The sequence below is a fragment of the Cygnus atratus genome, chromosome 9, assembly GCF_013377495.2.
Source record: "Cygnus atratus isolate AKBS03 ecotype Queensland, Australia chromosome 9, CAtr_DNAZoo_HiC_assembly, whole genome shotgun sequence".
Lineage (NCBI taxonomy): Eukaryota > Metazoa > Chordata > Aves > Anseriformes > Anatidae > Cygnus > Cygnus atratus.
Window position 1 is genome coordinate 18,921,415 of NC_066370.1, and position 22,703 is coordinate 18,944,117.

The following is a 22,703-nucleotide window of genomic DNA, read 5'->3' on the forward strand; positions in this document are numbered from 1 at the left end:
GAACTAAACATCTAACTTCCCTCTGTAGTTTTAAGCTTTGTTCAGAAACACTTAAAGTACAAAGGTTAGAATATTTTTTACCTTATAGAATCCTGGCATCACAGAACTATCTAGGTCGGAAAAGACCTTCAAGATCACCAAATCCAACCATCAACCTAACCTACTGAGTCAGGTCACTGAACAATGTCCTTTAGTACCACAAATGAATTAATAGTTTAATGAGAAATGAATTAGATGAATAGTTCTAGGAAACTAAGGTGAGTTGCCTACTAGGAAAAGAAAGATCTGTTCAAAGTATTTTTTTCAGAAAGATTTTTTTGAAAGTGGTTGTTTAATGAAAAAAAGCATAATTCAGCATCTCTGAAAAAATCTCTGAATGTGAAATGTTAGAGAAAGCTGTCCATTCTTCAGCTTTTTCCTTAATGGCATGTGGTACAAGAACCTAAGCAGCTGTTACAAGTATTTGGTAAGCCATAAGATTAAGCCAAATCTACCCAAAAACTCAACTGTACAGGGAACCTTCACAACATAAGAAAAACTGTGGACTAAGACCTAAGAGGATGTTCTGAAGATTTTCAGAGCAAAAGCCTTTCTTGCAAATCGGGCTTTTTTAAACTGCATCCAGTTAAGCACCTGAGATCACTAGTCATATTTGAGTATGCTAGTCATCATCTTTAGCAAGAAATACACATCTACTATAGTCAAATGAAAATACATTAACTTAATAATTCCTTTTCCAAATTAAAAAAAAAAAAAAAGTTATTTGAATTAACATTGAATTCTAACATTTTGTCTCTAAGTGTTATCAACAGGTTTGGATCTCTTGGATCTTAGTGAACCTGTCTTACAAACCCAAAACAAAGCAAAGAAATCAGAGAATCCATCAAGAGGTGAAGGCTTAAAAGCTTCAACCCACAGAAAGAAGACAGACAATTCTGACCTTATCAATGTGGACACTGAGCAGAAAGCCCAGACCATCAGAGTTTCAGACAAGTCTTCACTAGATTTAGGTAAGAGTGTAGCTATTATATCAGTGTTATATAGCCTTGCTTAGCACAAGTTTCTCCTCGTTACTAGCACAAAATAATGAGCAAGATCTGAATTTCCATTGCACCGCACTTTAGCAGACAGTGTAAACTTAACTTTGTGTAAACACTTTGCCTTTATCATTATACATATTGTCAGTAAATGTGCAAATAAAGATCTGAGTCGATTTTACAAAAAAAAAAAAATAGTCAGGATCAGTAAAATGGTAGAAAAATCTATAAGGCTCTCATGAGAAACCAATAAAGGGCACAGATCAGAAACAACCCACACTGAGTGTCCTTTTCAGATCTGCATGTGTTAGAAATACACAAGAATTTTTTAAGTAGTGCTTCACCTGTGCATGCCAGAGAAAAAAGTTCTGGACAGAAGAGCTATATTTATACAGATTGAACAAAAACCTGAATACAACTCAATAGCCTGCCAAGCATGATCTATAGATGAGCTTTGGAAAAGGTGAATTTAATTTAGTTCCATCCAAACTAAATTACTTGCACCGCAACTGAGAAATTTGCAAGGTAAATGTAATTTATACCAAGGTAGCAAATTTTCCTTTCATCAACATAGAACGTTTATATAACTTTATCATTGAACAGGAGCTAAATATCTCATTTTTGCAAGGCAAGTCCAACATATGAGTGAATCCTATTGGTTGCCTACACAGTCATTTGTGAATGGTAGTCACCAGAATAAGTTTTATTTATACAATTTGAATACAATTAAGAAATTAAAATATACTCCTATCAGTATAATTTTATCAACAGATCTAAATTACATGCAAACCGATGATTTTAAATCGAGATTTCCACTGACATTCTGACCATGAATCTGCTTTTGGTGGCCTTAAAAATCATGATTTAGAAAAATGTTGCAAATTCCCAAGTATTTTTACAGAATATCAGCTAGAAAGGTGCACATTTCTGTCTACTGGACTTTAATTAAAATAGTCTTTGGTGGCATGGCTTCCCAATTTCCTCTGAACTTATATTCAACAGAGGGGAATTAATTCAAGAAACAGTAGTTTCTTTGATAGGTTCATATCTTCTTTTGTTATCTTTCAGTTGATATTCAGACACAGCTAGAGAAATGGGATGATGTCAATTTTCACGGAGAGAGGAGCTGCAAGGTCCACCCTTCTGCAGAACGAACATCATCATCATCTAGAGCTCCATCAAAAGAGCTTTTATGGTATAAATTTTGCTTTTCTTAGAAAAATATTTCCAGTCCAGCTCTCTTAATTAACGATGACAAGTCATATTATTAAATCTGTTAGGATTACATTGAAAATATGCAAGCAGACATTTTGGACAATGTATCATAAACAAGCACACTATAAAATTACATTTTGTCAGCAATTTTTAATGTTGTGAAGAATAGCAGGTGCAGTTGCTAAATAGATGGTGGTGAAAATTCCACAGAGGGATACAGTGATCCAAAAGACTACAGATGTGAGTAAAATTAGTAAAAAAAAGATACTTTGCAGTGATGTGACAGTCATTGGATACCCAATGTAATTTCTTTGCTATCAAGAGGCCAGAATTTCTGTGTGGAAGACACAAGAAAAAATATACAAGCCAAGTATTACCTCTTTCACACAGTTCAACTAAAATTACAAAGGATGTAAAAGAGGGAAAAATTGGGCTTTGCCTTTAGGACAAGGTCACATAGATTAATTCTGCTGTCTTCTTGGTATATAAGCAACACTCATTCGCTGCATTATGCATGACCGTGATTATCATTTTCGTACACTAGAAGCAGATTCCTGACCAACTGATGCTCATCCTGTGTCTTAACCAGCCCTTTATCTGAGTGTTTCATTAACTTAGAGCTTTATAGAAGAGTTTCGCTCAGTTAACCTGATTTTGGCCTACAGGGCTTCATTTTCTAAGGAAGAAAATAAGATCTTGTGGCACAAACAGGCACATAAGCCAGGATAAAGTCTTGCAATGTGGTTGTTGATTCTTAGACGCTGACTGCAGTTACATTCTTGTGTCATTGCCTAAACCTCATTTTGCATTTCTATGAAATGGAAGTGTAGTGGTACAGGCAAAGTCTCCATTCCATTATAGTAGTTTAATGCCCATACGTGCTTGGTGCTTTACTGGTGAATCAGGCCTGATTCCGTTTTGTTGCATTACTATTGTCTGCACAGAACTGAAAAATGGAATAGCAGGAACACTGAAAAGGGTTCAGGCACTTTTGAAATCTCCAAGTTAAACAATTCAGTTAAAAGAGTTAACCTAATTAGTCTGTATGAGCTTATGAACCTGAAATAGATAAGGCAAAGCATCTTAGTCCGCAGTGACGAATATGTAAATACATTATTTCTAGGTCCACAGAAAATAGATCACAGTCTGAGCTGACTAATGTCAAGAGTGCCTTGGACACTGATTCAACATCAGAACTAGAACTTGCACCTGCAATACAGGTAAGAAGATTTGGTAAATTTAGTAACATTAAAAAGGCAAGTAGGAATTGTCTCATTGGCTAACTGTTCACATGCTGGAAGAACTATTTTTAAGGGAAATTTTCAGGATCATCAGTTAAAAGCCTCATACAGCTGAATCTTCACACAGCTTCCAAATTAGTATATTACAAAATTAGCATAACTGTCAGCGTATCAAACATTCAGAGTTTAACACTGCAGTGAACTGTGTGACCTTCCTGTACAAAAAGACATCAAACTGCAATTTACAGCAGTATCTTCTTTCCCTTCCTCCAGTTCTGAAAATCAAACTTCTTATGGTTCCCTGTTCCTGTAATATAGCTTTTCTCAATGTCTCTTGGTCAACCAGGAATACCCAAAATTGGGAAATGGCAAAGGAATACGGGAAAGAATCATTAGGCCAACATTCATTAGTAGTTTATCTCCACAGGTGGGAGAGCAGTGTGTTCAATGGACTTTTTCCTGCTGGAAAATGAACTCCAATAAGGAGGGCTCTGGGTTGTAAATTTGTAGATTTGCCCAGTTCCACCGTCATATAGTATATTGAACAGGACTTTATGGAAATTACTTAAAGTCATATGGTATTATATATATGTATGCATATATATGTACAAATACACATTTATATATGCATTCATATAGTTCAGATTGCTTATACACCTTATTTCCAGTTTTTTGTTTCTTAACTGAAAGTTTTCAAGTTCAGTCAATGCTACTGGCAGGGGTGAGAGTGAGTTGTTTGGTGGATTCACTTATAGTTGAAAGCAATTTTTCTCTCAATTTTTCTACAGCTATTTTTAAGCCTGCACTTCAAAACCTTTCTGTTAGATGTAATATCTGGAAATTAATGAAAATTAATAGTCCCATTTGAAAATGGAAAAATGAGACACCAAAATGCCAAATGTCTTTTTTGGAGATCATGCACCAGTTTTTGCAGAAAATAGAAATAGAACCTAGTTATCAAGACCCATTTCTATATTTTCATTAGGGAAAAAGTGAAAAAGTCTCCTTTACTTTCCTGACATTTCTACATTACAAACAGGATAATATATTTTTTTTTAATTTTTATTTTTCCCCTGGAAGGTTTAACTAGTTCTAATGCATGATGTCTTTTTCATTCTGTACAATATTTATACATCTTAGTAATGGAAAAGATCTGTTGCATAATATCCACTTTATATGGACAGCATCTTTTCACATGCTTTGTCCATCTTCTCTTGAAGTACCCCTAACCACTTTTTAGGAGGCTACTCCTCAGCCTAATAGATCTAAATGCCATCTTTATGTTTAACCTAGATGTGTTTAAATCAAGTAGACAGTCACCGATTTTAAGTCTGTGGCTTTCTGTAAAAGCAATTGCAAATACAGCACCTCTACTTTATATGGTCTATTTCCCATTCTACTAGAATAACTGCAGAAGCAAAAATCAGCATTTTTAATTCAGTATAGATTCAATCCTTTGAGTCTCCGTACTATTTTATAAAATGGATGGTATTTGAAAATTTAAAAATCTTAAGTTGAATCAGCCAACTTGAAAGAGAAGCAGAGTATAAAATTCTTATCTGATGCTCTGGTATATTTCATGTTTTGTTTTGCTTTATCATAAGCTCCTTTTTTTCAAACTCGTGATCCACTCAAGTCATGAAATGTTGTTGACCTGGTAATTAATAGTGCTTCATCCTGCTTATACTTGGACTGTCAAAGTTGTCAGTCCTGACAACCAGGCTCATCTGTCTTAACAGAGTTCTTAATCTGCTTGTAAAAGAAATCACATTAGCAGTGCTTTTATCAAAGCATATGTTTACCATACTTTGTCCTCTATAGATCTTGTCTATCTCGTTTAAGGGTAACCTTTGCATATGCACCAGATTCTGTCATACCCTAAAGATTTCATCTTGTCAAACTTGCTGCAGTTAGCCATCAGTAGTTGCTGAGACAATTGCCTTCAACACTCATCTTTGATGTTAGATTTAGTTCCTCAAAGTGAAATACTAAGCAACTAGGTTACATTTTCATTAAAATTATGCAATCTCCTTAACAAAATCCTGTGTTTACCAGCGCTTATGTCATACAAAATCACAAAGGCAAGCTTTGAATTAATAAGAATCATAGAATGAGGAAGAAATGTCTCTGAATGTTGGAAAGGGCGATAGCATGGTAGCTGTCACTGGATGTGGCCAACTTCCTTCTTAGTATTCTGCTCACATCATATGTTTCCTATTATTAACTCTTAAGCTGTATTGGCCCAAGTATCTTTGCTCATTCTTTTGTCTGCCATACCAGAAAGTTCCTTGATACGGTTTTATTGGTACTAGATATCCTACAGTGATGGGGTTTTTTGAAGGTTTATTTTCTCTCTGACAGTTACAAACTACAGAGGGAGGTAATATGTTAAAATGTATATGCATAAACTCTGCTTATATTTTAACTTTCAAAATACAATTTAAAACTCAGGTCTCATTGCTCACTCAGAATGCATACACCTCGACATACTACAAACTATACCTAATTCTACTATCTCTACACTCTTAGACCAACGTGTATCTCAAAGCCTGTAAACCTTAGAAACATGCAGTTTTGGGCAGCAGTTTTTAGAATGCATGATTTATTCCCCACTTCTCCCAGATACATATGGTAAGACAAATGGCCTGGATTTTTTTGGATGTGCCAGTTACTCTAATAAAATTAAGTTACAAGGGACAGATTTAGCTCGTTATTTGAAGACCTGCTCAAAATTTAAGACTATAATTTAAGCCTCTCACCAACAGTTAAGGTCCAACAGCACATAAGCAGACTACAGGTGCAGGAAACTGCGCAAATGTATTGGAATGGAAGATTTTGTTCCTGAAGACAGCAGCCAGTGATCAACTACAGCACCTCCACTGTAGAGTGGTGAGCATATCAAACCACAGTGTATGCAGGCTGTCCATGCCTCAGACATACCCATTCCACCCCGACCCATACTACACCTTGGGCTCCCGTTAAGGGTCACAGCTGCAGAGTCCCAGTCCATCACCAGCTGGAGAGGTGAAGTTCTCCAGTGCTGGCACTCCATTTCCATCCCCTCTCTTCCTGCACTAGCAAAAGGCAGCATGTTTGTTACACATGGGGTTTTTCATTTCTGGATATCACAACTCAGAATATGACTCTGCATTGTCTATATGCAAATGTAGCTTATGTGGGTTTTGTTAATTACTTCTTTTTTCCCCTCTGATTGAGAGCAGGTGTGCATTTAATGGAGGAGAAGGTGTATTTCTGTGGGGATTATGCAGAGAGAATGTGTATGCTGTGATATGAGGCAGAGGAGGGGACTTGTGTGCTTCTTTCTTATCCTCTTTCTCCTCACCTCTCTAACTGCCCCAACAAGCTCTCTCCCCTTCTCCAGTACTAGTCAGTCTAAACATCATGATTTATGCTTTTGTCCTTGACCTAAGGCAATTACAGTCACTAGAAGCAAAAGATTCAAAAGCTGATGTAGTCAAACATTTTGCAAGAGTCAACTCATAAATAGTGAAAAGGCTAGGAACATAATTAACGTCTATCAACACACTTTTGCGTCAAGAAAAAACAGATTTTATTCTTTGATCAGATTGCAGGTTGGGTTGATAAGCTGCTGTGTGATACTCAGCAAGATGTTTGACTTAGTGTACTATATTCTGATTTAAAAATTACCATCATGCAATATGAATAAAGCAGCTGTTAAACAGATTAAGGCTAGCTAACAAGTTCTCAGGACCGGTAGTTATTTACTAGGAATTGTAATCATAAAGGGGGATTCTTCTGACATTACAAAGAGAAATCATGATCTTCAATATTACTGATCTGAAAATAACTATGCAAGCCATTCCTGGTGAAATTTGCATATAATGCAACAGTGGACCGAATAAAATGTAAACAAGGGAGTCATAAAAATGAGCTGGTGACCAAGATACCTATATAAATATGTGTTACAATACGGTTGCTTGAAAAATCATATATTACAGAATGAGAATGCAGGCTCTACTTACAACGCTATGTTGGAAAGCAATTCTGAAAAGGATCTATGGCTCAGAGTGTACGAACATGTCACTGTGAGTGCTCCCTGTGCAGTACTGTGACAAGAAAACCATAGAAAAGCAGGCATAATTAGTGGGAGATAGGAGATCGCTTGCTCCCTGCATAAAGAAACAGCAAGACAGGTATTGGACCATAGTGGTCACTTTTGTTGTCTGTATGGCTATACATTAAAGCTTTAATAAATTAAAGAGGGAGAGTAAAAGTGCCACAAAAAGGTTGAAATCTGAATAAAATGGCTCATAACAAGCTAAGATCTTAATCTCTTTATAACATTTAAAAGATAATTAAAACCAGATTAAAGTAATGGGTATCTTTCCACAGAGAAAATAAGGGGTACTAAAAACTGCTTCACACTACTGGAGAAAGGATAAGAAGTAATAGCTGGAAACAGAAATTAAAAGTAATAAGAGAAACGAGGAGGTCAATTAAACAAATTTCCAAACATAGTGATAAGATTAAGGTCTCTTGATAACTTTTAATTAAACCCAAGCACATTCCTCAAAGACACATATTCCAGACAACTCCACTTACCACCAGTAGAACATCACTTTCATCTTATGGATGTCCAAGTGACAAAAGAAAACATAGAAACAAACAGACTATTTGCACCAGTTACCTCTTCTGCCCTAAATTCTGTTAATCAGTAAAATAACTGTTTTGTGTATAGGAACAAAACAGAAACTTTAGGGCTATATTGACAAAGTATGTCATCTTTCTAGTTAAAAAGGCATGAGTATACACAGGCAGACACGTCTGACCATGCTTTGCACATTGTATGAACGCACAGGAATGTTATTGCATGTTTCATTCCAAGAAAGCAAATTCCAACACTTGCAGATACAGCCCAATGAGTCTGAAGTGAGCAAAATTAGTCTTTTAGCAATGTGTCTTATTGAAATTGAATATTATAAGTACAGTCATCAGAAACATAATCATGTAAATTGATGCAGTTGGGACCATGGTCAGGCAAATGGCTAATGAGTTTAACCTCTGACAAACACGAGAGAAGGGATTAGCAGTCAGAGCTCTGTTTAGCAAGATTAGGCCACTTTGTGATTTTCTATGCCATCACTGAATACTGTTTGTTTTTGTATTGTGCCTTTTGTGCAGAAAGCATTAATAAAATGTTTTTTAGCAAGAGAATAGGGAGAAACTTGTTATGGACTTCCAATGGGATTGACTGATAGTAAGGTGTAGAAGGGAGCACAACTACTGATTGTAAAATGGATTTATCCCTCCAGTGAAAGCCATAGCAAACCTGTCTCTCCAACGTGATCCCAAAGCAGAATCTGAAAGAAAAAATCAAAATATACAGGCAAAATGAGAGGCTTTCTTCTTGGAATATACTGAGTGGAATGCATTGCCACAGTCATAATACAGAAGTGGGAACAATTAAGGTAAAAGTCTTAACAAAAGAGCCATCTATTCCCTTTTTAGCCCAGTCCTTTCATTGTCTTTTCTTGGCTGTCTCTTTATTTTTCACACATCTTGAGTAATAAGAAAACTCTAGAAAGATAAGTTATTCTGCTTCTGATGAGGAATGATCTTTCTACAGTGTATGCGAATTCAGAGGAATTCATGCAGGGACACGATTAGTTTTGCCCAAGAAAAACGCCATTTTGGGCTTGAGGCAGTTAAGGAAATAACTCAGAAATTTAGCAGAGAGTATATCATCCTATGCTGAGTTATTCTTTTATTTTTTAGGCACGATCAGCTAAGGAGCAACGTTGGGGAGGGCCTCTTCTCTCTAGAAATCACTCCTTGGAAGAAGAATTTGAAAGAGCAAAGGCAGCTGTTGAGGTATTATTTCATTTACTGTTCTCATTTTCATCTAATGTTCTATGGATTTTGTATTCATTTTGCAGCATAAGTAGAGGTGAAAGTTGGAAGTTGATTATTCAAAGCAGAGAAAAGATATGGTTCCTGGAGTTACTCATTTAAGATATCAGTTTCTCTCTTAACAAAAAATACAGCCTTAGCTATAAATGGACATGAGCCAGAACTAACTTTTCAAAATTGATTTTGTCTTACTCTAATATGTGGGTCAAGAAAAATTCCCCGTAATGCAAGTACTTCAAAAATAAAGGTATATGAGTGAAAACTATTTTTTCCCCAGCAACTGAATGTATGCAGTTATTTCAGCTCAGACACAAACCAATTCTCCACATTGAAATTGGAATTCAGAATCATTGATAAAGAGAATGATTAGTTGGTGTAATGGATGAGTAACTGCACATACAGCCATAATCAGTGCATTTTTATAATTAGCATTATAATAGAATTATAGATAGAATGTTAAACATCAGAGTATTCTCTTCTCCTGATAAAGGAATTTAGTTTGAAAAGGTGAAGGTATTCAAATAGTTCTCTTATCTAGTGTTTTTTTTTTCATTAACTTCTACTTTTCTAACACGAAAAATGTCTCTTGAGTGTTGTCCTATACCACTACTCCCAACTGAAATCCTGCACCAGTCTTAAGACAAGGTGGCATACAGATTTTTTAACAGAATCCATCAAAAAATAAGGTACAATTGTCAATTCTGAGCATCATATCTTCTCCGAGGTTCAGTCATAACTGTTTAAAATCCCATTGCCACAAACAGCCAGGACAGCTGCATCCCACTGAGGGATTTTTCCCACTGAGGGAAATTTTTCATGATATGATAAGGTAAGACTACATGATTTCTACCATGGTTTCACAGGATCTTAATGCACGTAAAATATCATCTCAGTTTACAAAGTTAAAATGGACACGATCAGTAAATTAGCTGTTTTATAAACTACAGACTGAAGAGTTTATAAAATTGTATTCTCTGAGTGCCTTTTTTCCTGACCAATTAGATTAACAACTTTGAATAACTGTTGGTGATGCATATGTTTTGTTTTGTGTTTTTTTTTATGATGTGGCACATCATACACATTTGTTCCTGGCAGGAAATGAGAGACTTGCTTTCAGATCACCAAAATTTTCTAGGTGTTCCTAATTGCACGGCAATATTATCCTTAAGGTGGGATATGTTGTGCAGTAATCTGTGGTTGAGACACAGAGAATCTGATGGTGAACATCTCTGCATTACAGTTAGTGGTTAAGCAAATGGTGTCAGTACTTTTGCAGTTCCCAGAAACCACGTGTGATGGGGAGTTCCTAGACAGATTACAAGGCTTTACTGAATTACTTTACCAAATAAAATAAGGAAGAGAATGTATTGTAAAAAAAGGTCATTCTGAGACGACAAAGATTATTAAAATGCTTTAATGTAGTCTTGCAAACAGCTATTAAAAAGATTCTAATTAAATGTTTCCCTAACTATGTAACTGGAAGTCTAAGTAATTCTTTCTGCTTAAAATAGAAATTTAGACCAGGTAGTTAAAATAGAAAGGAGATGATTCTTCAAGATCTTATAGTTATTTTCATTTGCATCTGAAAAGCATTGAATTTTCATCCTAGCAAAAATGAAGTGGTAAGAAAGTTAAGGTGATTGAAATAAATTGAAATAAATTGCAGGCCATCTCAGAAAGATTAGTGCTTTCTTAACCAGAGAATAGATACTGTTCAAAAATCCTTCTTTTAGGCTTAGGATGTTTCTGTAATATTCCTCAACTGGGAAAGCTCTGAGTGGTAAGATTAGCCAGAAAACTGATCAAGAAAAGGAAGTGAATCTGAGGTTCTTCATTGCCTGCTTTGAAAGGAATTAATTAAAAATTCGGTAAATGAAGACACCAAACTTTATCCTCCACCCAATACTCACTTTAGAGCTTTGGGAATGGTCTTAAGATGTCAAACTCTGAGATTAATGAAAATCTGTGAGGTAATTCTTTCTTAAGTAGGTTTAAAGATGTCTGTGTCATTGGGGATTCTTTAAAGAATACAGAGGTAAGTAAATTAGCTTTTTTACTACAGAGGATCTAGATGCGCTTGCACTGATTGGGTCCTTGCAGACTTGGCTACCTTTTCTTTCATTCTGGAAACTGGATTTGATTTTTAACTTGTCCCTTTGCTAAACACTTGAGGGAAGCACAAATAGCCTAACATCGTGATTTCCAAGTGCCATACCAAATATGGTCTAAAATATTTTTTCTAGTAATTAGATGTTTTTTACCAATAGTCAATACTTTTGAATTAAAAAAAAGAAAAAAAATGCTAGCATGGGAACTCAGATCCATCCTGTATCTATATTCTGTTAATATGATTGTTTTATCCTGCACCTTCCTACTGGTAGTGAGTTAGAATTAAAAAACATGAAACCAAGGAAGTGCAAAAACTTCCAACAGAGAAATGTCTCAGACATGGAAAAAAGCAATTTTAATATTTTCTTATGCCATATTTCCCTGGTGTAGATATTAAATTGCAGATGCCACGCTGTTTTGTGAGCTTACACAAAAGAAATTTTAAACCATCCTTCTCGGCATCATTTTATTTACAACATGAGCCCTTACTGTATAATAAATATACTGTTATGAAGCATCAGAACATATTGCAGCTAAATTTTGTGACAACAGTTGTTAGTAGTAATTAATAAGTGCACAAATTTAACATATTGATGCAGTAATTCAAAGGAAGAACAACCACAATAGCTTTCCTACAGCTTTATTTTTTATGCATTGGTCAAGAAGAAACATTGCAAACTGAGTTTTAGCAGTATGGGACAGGCAAAATTCTAATCAAATGTGATGAAAACCAGTAAATTTAAAAATTAGCCATCAATATTCTGAAAATCCACCCCCACTCCCGCCATTGTATCACAGGAAATAAAGAACCTGAAGAAATTTTGTCTCCCACTGAGACACTGCTTCAGCATATTTTTAAATACTAAGGGTAAAAGCAGTCTCTTTGACAAAATGCAGAATATTCTGCAGGGAAGGAGTCAGATGGTATGAAACATTTTTCCTGGTTGTCATTTCACTCAAAGGCTGCAGATGATCTGAGAATATGTTAAACATGTTCAACTGCTCTGAAAACTTTTGATATGTCCAAAGCAATTTGCCAGTGTTAAGGTAGGAAAAACATTGAAATGAAATAATTGGCACCAGTCACATAGCAAATAGAGTTAAAATTAAATTTAGGAGTCTTGATCCAGAGCCAGATTTTCAGAAGCATTCAATATTAATTTAGCCCTCCTACTACTGAAGTCAATGGAAAAACTGCCACTAATGACACCTGAAATAGCCTTAGGCCTTTAATAAAGACCATGCAATATTTACAGTCCTCTTCTCAAGGACATTAAACTGCTCTGCTATTGACATTGTTATTTGCCATGGCAATATTATGGCATTTTATCAGGTGCCATGATTGAGCATGATCCAGTTGCTCAGCGTGGTTTTGCCGTAGCGGTTTCAGAACCCGCACGTACTGAATGCATTTAGGAAGCCATAGCTGCTGCAGGAGTTCTGAAATTGAAGGGAACTCACAGTCCTGTTGTCCCTCCTCATCAGTCCCAGTACAACCATACAGTCCCTGGCTCCAGACTTTCCCAGCAGGTCCTGTCCTTTCGGGTAACTGGACCCTTAGTATATCTGGGCTTTTATATCTCACAGCTTTAGAAAACAGAGGTATGGATACAGTCCCATTTGGGTCAGCATCACAGAACAGTTATTTCTCTACTAAGGTAGTCTTACGAAATTCTCAGAGGCTTTCCAGAGAAAGTATGTATCTTACTCCTTTCTCCCTGTATTCTTTTCTTCCAAACATCTCCGTTAAGACTACCACCTGTACAGATGTGCATAAGCTTACGTCTGAACTAATGAAAAGTGTTCTTGTGAAACTCCACAGGAATAAGAAGGTGACAAGAAGAGTTGCTTAACACACAGTTATGTCATAGAGGTATCTCAACACTTTACCTGGTGTTATGTAATAATTAAAATATTCTGTAATATACATTTATTTAAGGCAAAAAAATCAGTTAATCCCCTGGAACTCTGGAAGGCTGATAAGAGAGACATCATGTCACTTTAAATGTATTAGTATATAATACCTTAATATTATAAATATATATATATATTAAGATATATCTATTCTATCCTAATAATATCTATATTAATATCTTGCAGTCGTAGGCTTGCTATCCCACCACACCGTAGGAGTGGAATTCAGACAACTGAACTCTCCTAGACTTTGGTTTCCTGTATCAAAACCAACAACAGTTCAGGTGCCCTTCCAGGAAATTCCATACAGTTCTGTACAGCTACACCACTGAGGGTTTATCATGACATGAAAAGGAAAATCAAAATCATAAGAACTACTCGCCAGGTCAAGGCGAGGCTATCTTCCCTCCCCAACAGCCACATGAAGCACTTAAATCCATTTTGCCCAAACATGCAAATCACTAGTTATAGTTGCAAAATAACAGTTCGGTCCTGACCCCTGTCCAAGTAGTATGTGATGAGATAATAGAGCTAATAGTTTAACTGGACTTCTCCCCAATACATTTTTCCTCCATTTTTGATTCACTATAGATAAACATTAATCATTATTATTTGAATGCATAGTAATTCATTAGCCTTTTAAGTAGAATATGCACACAGTGAGCTTCTGTGTGAATTATAAATATGTAATTAAGCAGCAGTATTTGAATTTAAGACTTAAAAACACTGTGTTTTTATATATGAAGATGAAATGTGATTTGATATGTTTCCAAGTCAGTGGGTTGTATAAATGATTTTTGTGGGAAAAAAATGCAAGAAAAAAAATCTAATATAAACATCATATACATATATATCATTAGTTCTATAACTTAATCTGTTTTAAAAGGCATTACTAATTACTTTTCTGTAGTTATATTAATATTAATCTACAGAAAAGGGAAATTTCCACTCCTTTACCTCATCCTGAATCTCCAAATTACTTCTAGTAAAAACACGGTCAAGTAATTTTCTTCTTCAGTGCAGCGCAGATTTGCACTGAATGCAAAATAGACCATGGAGATATTTGTTGAACAGGATAGTTTAAGGGATTCAAGTGCCTCTGCTCATGCCTGATAAAAAAGGGCGAGATCTGAATCATTATCCTGGCTTTTTCAATCCCTAAATGGACATTTCAGCACAATCTCACAACTATTTAAAAGGCTGTATTTCCTTCAAATTTGGAATGAAAGCAAATTTTGAAACCTCAGAAGTTGTTGTGTAACAGAGTTGTCACCTTCAGTTTGCTTCTATTAAAAAGAGTGTAATCTCTCCAGGCGTGAATGATTCACGCTCATTTCCTAGTCTGCAGAGTAACATAGCAGGTGTCTTCACAGATCCTGCCATTGCATAATTCATGCTAGTCTGAGTCTCCTGGATATCAGGAGGCAGATGACACAGGAAGAGTCAAAGGGAAATGCCTGTTAGATTTCTAGACAGGGAATGCACCTTGCCATTTGCAAACAGCCTTGTGATTTATAGTAATTGCCCCTATTGATAGTGGTTGCAAGCCCTCCTAACCCTTCATATCTAGTCTCAAATGCTCTCATTGCTGACTCATTCTAGATCCGCTAATAGTCTGCGTTTTCCTTTTTCCAAGCACCTAAGAAGGAGGCCTGTGGCAAGTAATGCAATCACAGATTCAGATTTTGCAAATCATGCCTGGCTGTGGAGCCATTGAGTGATTGATCTTGCAATAACAATTTGGACAAAACTATCTGGACCAGTTTCTAACAACTTTAAATAATTTTGTTTAGTACCTCACTCTCAAATAGGTCTGTCTATACCTCAACAGAGTTATTTGTGCTATTCTCTTTGACATAAATAAACTAAAAAACTGCACCCTCAGTAGTGCTGTTTCACTGAAATACTGGCCGTGTCCTTAACGAACTGGAGAACTTTGCAAAGGCTTGCAGTGCTGAGTGTATATTCTGCTACAGGACTGCCCTTCAGGGCTATGACTAATGTGTGGCAGCTGAAAAAATAGCACCTTATCTTGGATTTCCGCCACTTTTTTTTTGCCCTGTTTCTGTTTCTTGACATCGATTTCTAGCAAACACAGTGGTTCCTTCATTCTGGTTGTTACCCATCCTAAACCTCATTTGTTTTTAATCATTTCTATTTCTCTGTTACGTGTTTTTCCCTCTTGACTTTCAGCTAAATCTTAGCCTTACTGTACAATTTTATAAGCTCTTACAGATTCCTTTCACCAGCACTATATATGTTGGGATTTCTCCACTATGTCAAAAGACATTTAATTTGAATTCTCTTGTGCAAATGCTCTCTGTCTAAGCTTTCTCATTACTCTTTTATGGAGTAGAAAATGCTGAATCTATCAAAGTAGGATACTTGTTCTGTTTTAAACTGGTTTATCTATTGTTATTCTTTAACATGTATGCTTAGGGTTGTTTTTGTTTTGTTTTGTTTGTGGGTTTGTGTGCTTTTTTGGGCAGTATTCATTTCATTCAAATTGTATGTAACAATTTGCTGTTAGCATCAGTGCAATGTAGTGTAAGCTGCTGCAAATCCTGCTCCAAATAGAACATATGCTGCCTCTGAGATAAAGAGATTTCTGTTGAAGAAACGCATTCCAATATAGGAGATGAAATTTAATTACATGGAATTCCAAATTTGTACTGTAGTATTTCAGTCAGTATGATTATTAATAGAACAAATCCTGCTCAGCAAAATTGCCAGACTCAGGCCACTGGTAGAAAGAAATTAAAAGCTCACCATTTTGAGTTTTGTTGCTCATTTTCTTCTTTTTTTTCCTCTTTTTCTTCCAGTCAGACACAGAGTTTTGGGATAAAATGCAAGCAGAATGGGAAGAAATGGCTCGCAGGAACTGGATTTCAGAGAACCAGGAAGCACCGGGACAAGTCACCATCTCAACCATTGAGAAGGTAACACAAAGTTTTTAATACAGCGCATCCTTCCTGTGAAATTTTTAGATGAGCCTCAGCTGTTCAAGGGAACCCAAGAAAACTCTTCGAAAATAAGGAAACTAATTTTACCCAAAAGAGCTCATCCTCTTTAAAGTGTCTGTGAGTAGAGTAGATTTGGAAGAGTACTGTAGTGAGAACACACTTAGACATGCACACTGTGTGAATTCAGCCAAATGGATCACAAAGCAAAGTGCTGGATTCTGGGCACTTTGAAGACAGGTGCTTAAGGAAGAGCAGCAAATACTAAGAAAATCTGGGCTGACACTTTCAGAGAATAAGAATGACATATTCTGTCTCCCTTCTTCATTTCCTCCATTGTGTGCTTTATTTTTGTTTATGTAGCCGATATTAGCCTACACACTTCACACTGCAATGTGTGATAAAAAAAACGCAAAATCTAAAAAAAAAAAATCCTAAAATAGATGGTTGAAACACCATTCTATATCTTGAAGGTTAATTGAAGATTTCAGGGTATTAATTGAACAGAGATCAGGTTACAGTCACCACAGGGAGTCAACCCCTTGAGGTGTGCTCTTAACCATCAAATTGGATGTCCTGGGCTCATGCAAGGTTCAGTTCTGCTAATACTGCAGTCAGTGTGAGCTTGTACATTATCTTTGATGGAGAGTCCAACATGAGTATCAGTAAGAATAACTTCAGAGCTAAAGTAAATATACAGAGAGCACAATATAAATGCCCAGTGGTGGTTAGGTTTTTTGTTTGTTTTTGTTTTACAATTCTTGTAATTTAAATTTCACAGAGTAGCTCGTACTTTTTTTCATAGAACAAAGGATGTTTACATCCATTTGGAAAATTGTGAATCATTTAATTTTACAGTTGCTATTCCTTACTGCAGTGCTTCATCATGGGTCCCTTAACTCTCTTCTCCAGGGATATTATTTTCATACAGAAAACCCGTTCAAAGACTGGCCAGGTGCTTTTGAGGAAGGACTTAAAAAAATGAAAGAAGGTGACCTGCCAGTTACAATCTTGTACCTGGAGGCTGCAATTCTACAAGAACCAAATGATGCAGAGGTATTCACTCTTGTGCCTTTTATTGACAAAGGAAAAGGGGACACCCTTTAGCATGCAAAGATGGAATGGTTTCATGGCTCAAACCTTAGCTAGTCATGACTGACTGAAACAGATTGAACAATAATGGTTTTGGAATAGCATATGCCTTGAAATAGATAAAGGTGAGCTCTTCGTAAAATGAGAATCTATTATTGAAATTATAGAATTTCCAAGTTGTCATTTAAAAGTATTGAAGAGACAATATTTCAAACTTTTCATTTTTTTCCTGATATTTTCAACCTATTAAACACTTCTATTGAAAAAGCCATTGAGTGATTGAACAAGAATGCTGACAAAAAATTTAAAGTTATATCAATTTCTACAATATTGATGTTTTCAATGGGTATATATTTAAAGTCTGTTTTCTGTGAAACCTGAAAAATATTTACAATATTTACAATTTAAGTATCTAGGTTTCTTTGAATCTCTTGCTAGGGTAAAATAAACAGCAGTATTTCAAAAAGCCCAGACCTTCTAGAATCCTTTAGACCTATACAACTTAATAGTTGTTCTTCACTGTTTTCCATAAAAGTCTAGTTATATTTAAAATATACAGTAACTCACATTTGAGAAAACATCATGTGATTATGCACTGACAGAATACCTTTGCACTGATTGATTATAAAAATTAACAGGCCCAAAGATATTCAAAACTGCATTGATTTGTACCGTTGGTATGTTCACCATAGAAATATCTGTAATTAGAACAGATCTACTTTTATTTACTTCCCTGCTGAACAGTGATACTAGTTGTAACTCTCCTTGTGCTTGGGTATATATAACAAAATAATACAGCGATGATTATTTTTGCAGGCCTGGCAGTTCCTGGGTATAACACAGGCAGAGAATGAAAATGAGCAGGCAGCCATTGTCGCCCTCCAAAGGTAGATGAAGATAATTGCTAAGTAAGGGGTCTAATGAGTATTAGGTAATGGAGATGTAGGTATACTTAACCTCATACTTGTAACACAAAGCATTCATTTAACTAAGTAAAGCGTTGACATAGGTGCAGAAATCTTCCCAGTAACTTCAGAGTGATTAATATTTCTGTTTAATGAAATAAGTACAATATTTAATCTAGTAATGTAATTAGTTGCTCAGAAGAAAAGTTATGTGGCCTGATAAACATGAATTAGACATAATGCAAATAAAGACTCTTTTTGATATTCTAGCCACTTGGCATATTTTTTGTAGTCTTTCCTTTAATGAAGAAGTTTTCTTAATTGGAATGAGCACCCTCCAGCAGCTGAATACTAAACTGAGAACATTTATGGTTGATAGAGATATAAAGATGATCTTATGCTTGTATGTAAAACGTCAGTTCCAAAATATCAGCATTAGTATTACCTTTCTCTAGTGGGTTTTCATGTCTCCACTTGAAACAAGTACCCTCTCCAAATTCAATTGCATTAACGTTAACCAAGTCACTTCACCTAAGGATACTCTAACTCATTTATGTGTAACTTAGTGTACCACCTGATAGTGAAACCAAGGGATTGCCTGATTGACGGCTTTCCCATTCCCACGGATTTAAAACAAGAACATTCAAACAATAGACCAGATTCTGTTTTCATTTCATTATATATGTAGCTGTAGAAAGATTACTCAAGTTGACTGGCTCTAGCATTATCAAAGAATTACTGAGAATTTAGCATCAGTGTCAAGATTCATAAGAAAGAGATTTTTGTCTTCAGAATACTTTTTTATATAACTGAAAATCATATTAAACTGTTTCCTTGAATTTACATGAAGCTTCTTTTTATTTACTAGACAGATAATATAAAATGAGTCTACCCAATCAATGTACTCATAACCAAAAGAATGAAAACATAACCTGTATACATATGTTTACATGCATACATGTGTGTGTATGCACAGGCATATGCATGCATATGTGTGTGTATACATGTGCATAATGCTCATAATGAAAGTATTATTGGTTAGATCTTATTTGTGTGAGTGATTGATTATTTTTTTTACACAGGCTATTGTGAAAGAATTCAAGAATTGTTTTGGCTAAAAAAAAAAAAAAAAAAAAACAACCTCACAATATTTTTATTTTCTGCCCAGGTGCTTGGAACTACAGCCAAACAACCTAAAAGCTCTGATGGCACTAGCTGTAAGTTATACCAACACTGGCCATCAACAAGAAGCGTATCAAGCTCTAAGAAACTGGATAAAGCAAAATCCAAAATACAAGTATATAGCAAAAAGCAAAAAAGGGTCCCCAGCACTTACCAGGAGAATGTCTAAAACATCAGACGAAAGGTAAATGCAGCATAAATCCTGATGGCAGAAATTTAACAACCACTACAAATGATGGTGCATTCAAAAAACAAAAAAAAGTCAATTAGTTGGCAGCCCTTCAACATGTTTTCATGAGCCCAATAAATGTCTCTGAATTGTGAGATGCATCATAAAGTCATTAAAGGCATAAATATCATTTATAGAACCAAAACACTAGGGCTATCTCACTGTGTGTCATTTTGAAGACAGGCCTTACGTTTTACCCTTATCACTTACAAGCCTTGGGTTGACAAGATATTTTAGTATAAGCAAAAGTAAAATATGCAAGTTCTGCTTAATGCTAAGTGCATTATTCTGCTGTGGCCTCATCACCCACTGTTGTCAGTGTGAAGGCTTTATGAAGCCTACAGTGAGTATAGAAGTCTTAAATTATGGCTCTTCAGGGGTCTTGGGTAGTTACTTGATCTACGCCTCTTAAGAATGATTACTATTTTTACCAGTCTAGATCTTTTTTACTGCTGAGAAACCCATCCTATTTTAATACCTTTGGTAAGCCTTCATGTTTTCTTACTTGGATTCATAGCAGCACTTTGACTTCATTACATAGATAAACTCTTGAATTTCAGAAATAAGTTTACTACAGGACCTGGAAGTAAGCCTTTGTTATGATGAAGTTGAAGAAGCTTATTTTCAAATTTTAGGAGTATATCACTTCTGATACATCCAGTACAAGGATTTTAATTTCTGGCTTTGCGATCAATACTTCAATGTTTGCAAAAAAATGTAAGATGCAACTTTATGTTATTTTTCCTCCCTTGTCTAGCTCATTACTTGAAGAAGTAAAGGATTTATACCTGGAGGCTGCTCACCAGAATGGTGATATGATAGACCCTGACTTGCAGACAGGACTTGGAGTTCTTTTCCACCTGAATGGAGAATTTAACAGAGCAATAGATGCATTTAGTGCTGCTTTAACTGTTCGTCCAGAGGTATGCTTTTTGTTTTTACATTTTTAAGAATTTAGTTTTACAGGCTGTTTTCTTTCTTACCTCTTGAACAGACCAATATTAATGAGATGTCACTTCAGCCATTAAAATTTTAATACCTGAAATAGAAATGTTAATTACAAGACAGTCCCATTTAGGAACAGATTTATATATGTCCGATTTCTAGCTCTGTGCTGATTAATTGTACTAGTTATATAAAGTTGCCTATAATCGTAAATCAGAACCTCCCATTTTGTGTCAATTAAGAAAAGACATGATACTGTTATTTTCTGCAGTCCTCCCTACTTTGCAATCAAAAAAGAGCTATTATTGAGCCCTCTTTTGACACCTACAGTAGAAGACTCATTTTCTCACCAGGACTATACATTATGGAACCGTCTTGGAGCAACCTTGGCAAATGGGGATCGAAGCGAAGAAGCCGTTGAGGCCTACACACGTGCTTTAGAAATACAGCCTGGCTTCATTAGGTCCAGATACAACTTAGGCATAAGCTGCATCAACCTAGGGGCATACAGGTAAGTTAGAAAAATGCATAAACTAAAAAGTCAGGGATCATATCTATCAAGTGAAAATTCATTTTCTAGCTAGAGCTATCTCAGAACATAGCTTAATAATCTCAGCCATTGTAAAAAAAAAAAAAAAAATCATTCAAAGCACTAACAAATGATGCCTTTCTTATATCCACACATCCTACATAACAGAACTACTGACTTTCTATTAAAAACATAAATCTCTCATTCAACAAGCTGATTAAGCATTTTTAAGCTCTAAATGCAAGTACTCTAATAGTAATCAGTGGGATTGTTCTCACGCTTAAACTTAGACCTGTGCTTAAGAGCTTTTCTAAAAGAAAATATTAAAAGCCTGTCTTAAGAAAGGAAACTGCAGTTAAACTGCTTCAAGTTGTTAATCCTGTCAAAAACACTTTTAATACATCCTTCAGGAGTCAAGGGTGATATTCCAGGTCTACATAAAAAGGGTCCCAACTGTCAGCTTACGACCCTTAAGATGAAGGGGAGCTATACAGCAATGAAGACAATTTCCCCCGATGTATGAATAGACTAAACTCTGAATTACTGCAAGCCATGTCTGCTTGTTTAAAGAAAATCAAGCAAGAATAACAGAGAGATTGATGAACTGCATTGTTAAAAAAAAAAAAATACTACTCAATTCTAGCATGGTATTTCCTAAAGTTTTAAGCTATTCATTACGCAAATTATACTGCATGTTTCTTCTTTCTTCTTTCCTACAGAGAGGCTGTCAGCAACTTTCTCACTGCTCTCAGCTTGCAAAGAAAGAGCAGAAATCTACAGCAGGTTCCCCGTCCTGCTTTATCAGGCAATATTTGGGCAGCACTTCGAATTGCTCTGTCTATGATGGACCAGCCAGAACTGTTTCAAGCTGCCAATGTGGGTGATCTAGACATTCTGTTACGAGCATTTAATCTAGAGCCGTAGTAAAAAGCATCCACAAATTGATTAAGTTGTATTAGGAAACAGAGAACTCTTATTACTCATCTCAAAATGACAACATCTTCCAAAAGATCACACCTGTAGATCGGTAGGGGAATTCTCTTGGACATTATTCAAAAAGGAAAAGTTCAAAAGCACAAGATATTGTAAATAGGTTCAAACTCAAAAGATCAAAATGAGCTGCAGCTAATCTGACAGAGCCCTGAACTCAATGAAATAGCCATTTCTGAAGAATCTTCATCCCATGCAAGCTATCTCTCTCTATATGTACACAGCTATACAAAGAAAAATATATTAAGAACAAACCTAGGTAATCATTATTGCACATTTAGAATGGCAAGCAATGCATCCAAGAAACCTGCTTAGCAGCTCATCACACTATACTGACATCACTTTGCCCTACAACATGGATTCCCTGTCCTTTTAGTTTCTTTGAAAAATCTTCTTGAGGTCCATCTTCAACATAGCTCTGAAAATAGATGCATGTAAAATGGACGTATTTTGTTTTGAATAT

General features: G+C 35.7%; 1 protein-coding gene across 2 annotated transcripts in view; it reads left to right on the forward strand.

Moving 5' to 3' along the window:
• The window catches only part of PEX5L (peroxisomal biogenesis factor 5 like), a 39,271-nt gene extending 17,097 nt beyond the window's left edge, over positions 1–22,174 (forward strand). Inside the window, exons 4-14 of one of the 2 annotated variants that reach the window (XM_035557291.1) lie at positions 801–1,010; positions 2,106–2,232; positions 3,376–3,472; positions 9,251–9,346; positions 16,231–16,347; positions 17,281–17,424; positions 18,277–18,347; positions 19,534–19,731; positions 20,534–20,699; positions 21,075–21,232; positions 21,970–22,174. In XM_035557291.1, the coding sequence (XP_035413184.1) occupies positions 801–1,010; positions 2,106–2,232; positions 3,376–3,472; positions 9,251–9,346; positions 16,231–16,347; positions 17,281–17,424; positions 18,277–18,347; positions 19,534–19,731; positions 20,534–20,699; positions 21,075–21,232; positions 21,970–22,174 (1,589 nt within the window). The remainder of the gene's footprint in view (positions 1–800; positions 1,011–2,105; positions 2,233–3,375; positions 3,473–9,250; positions 9,347–16,230; positions 16,348–17,280; positions 17,425–18,276; positions 18,348–19,533; positions 19,732–20,533; positions 20,700–21,074; positions 21,233–21,969) is intronic. The other variant, XM_035557292.1, reaches the window with a different exon arrangement.
• The last annotated feature ends 529 nt before the right edge of the window (positions 22,175–22,703 follow it).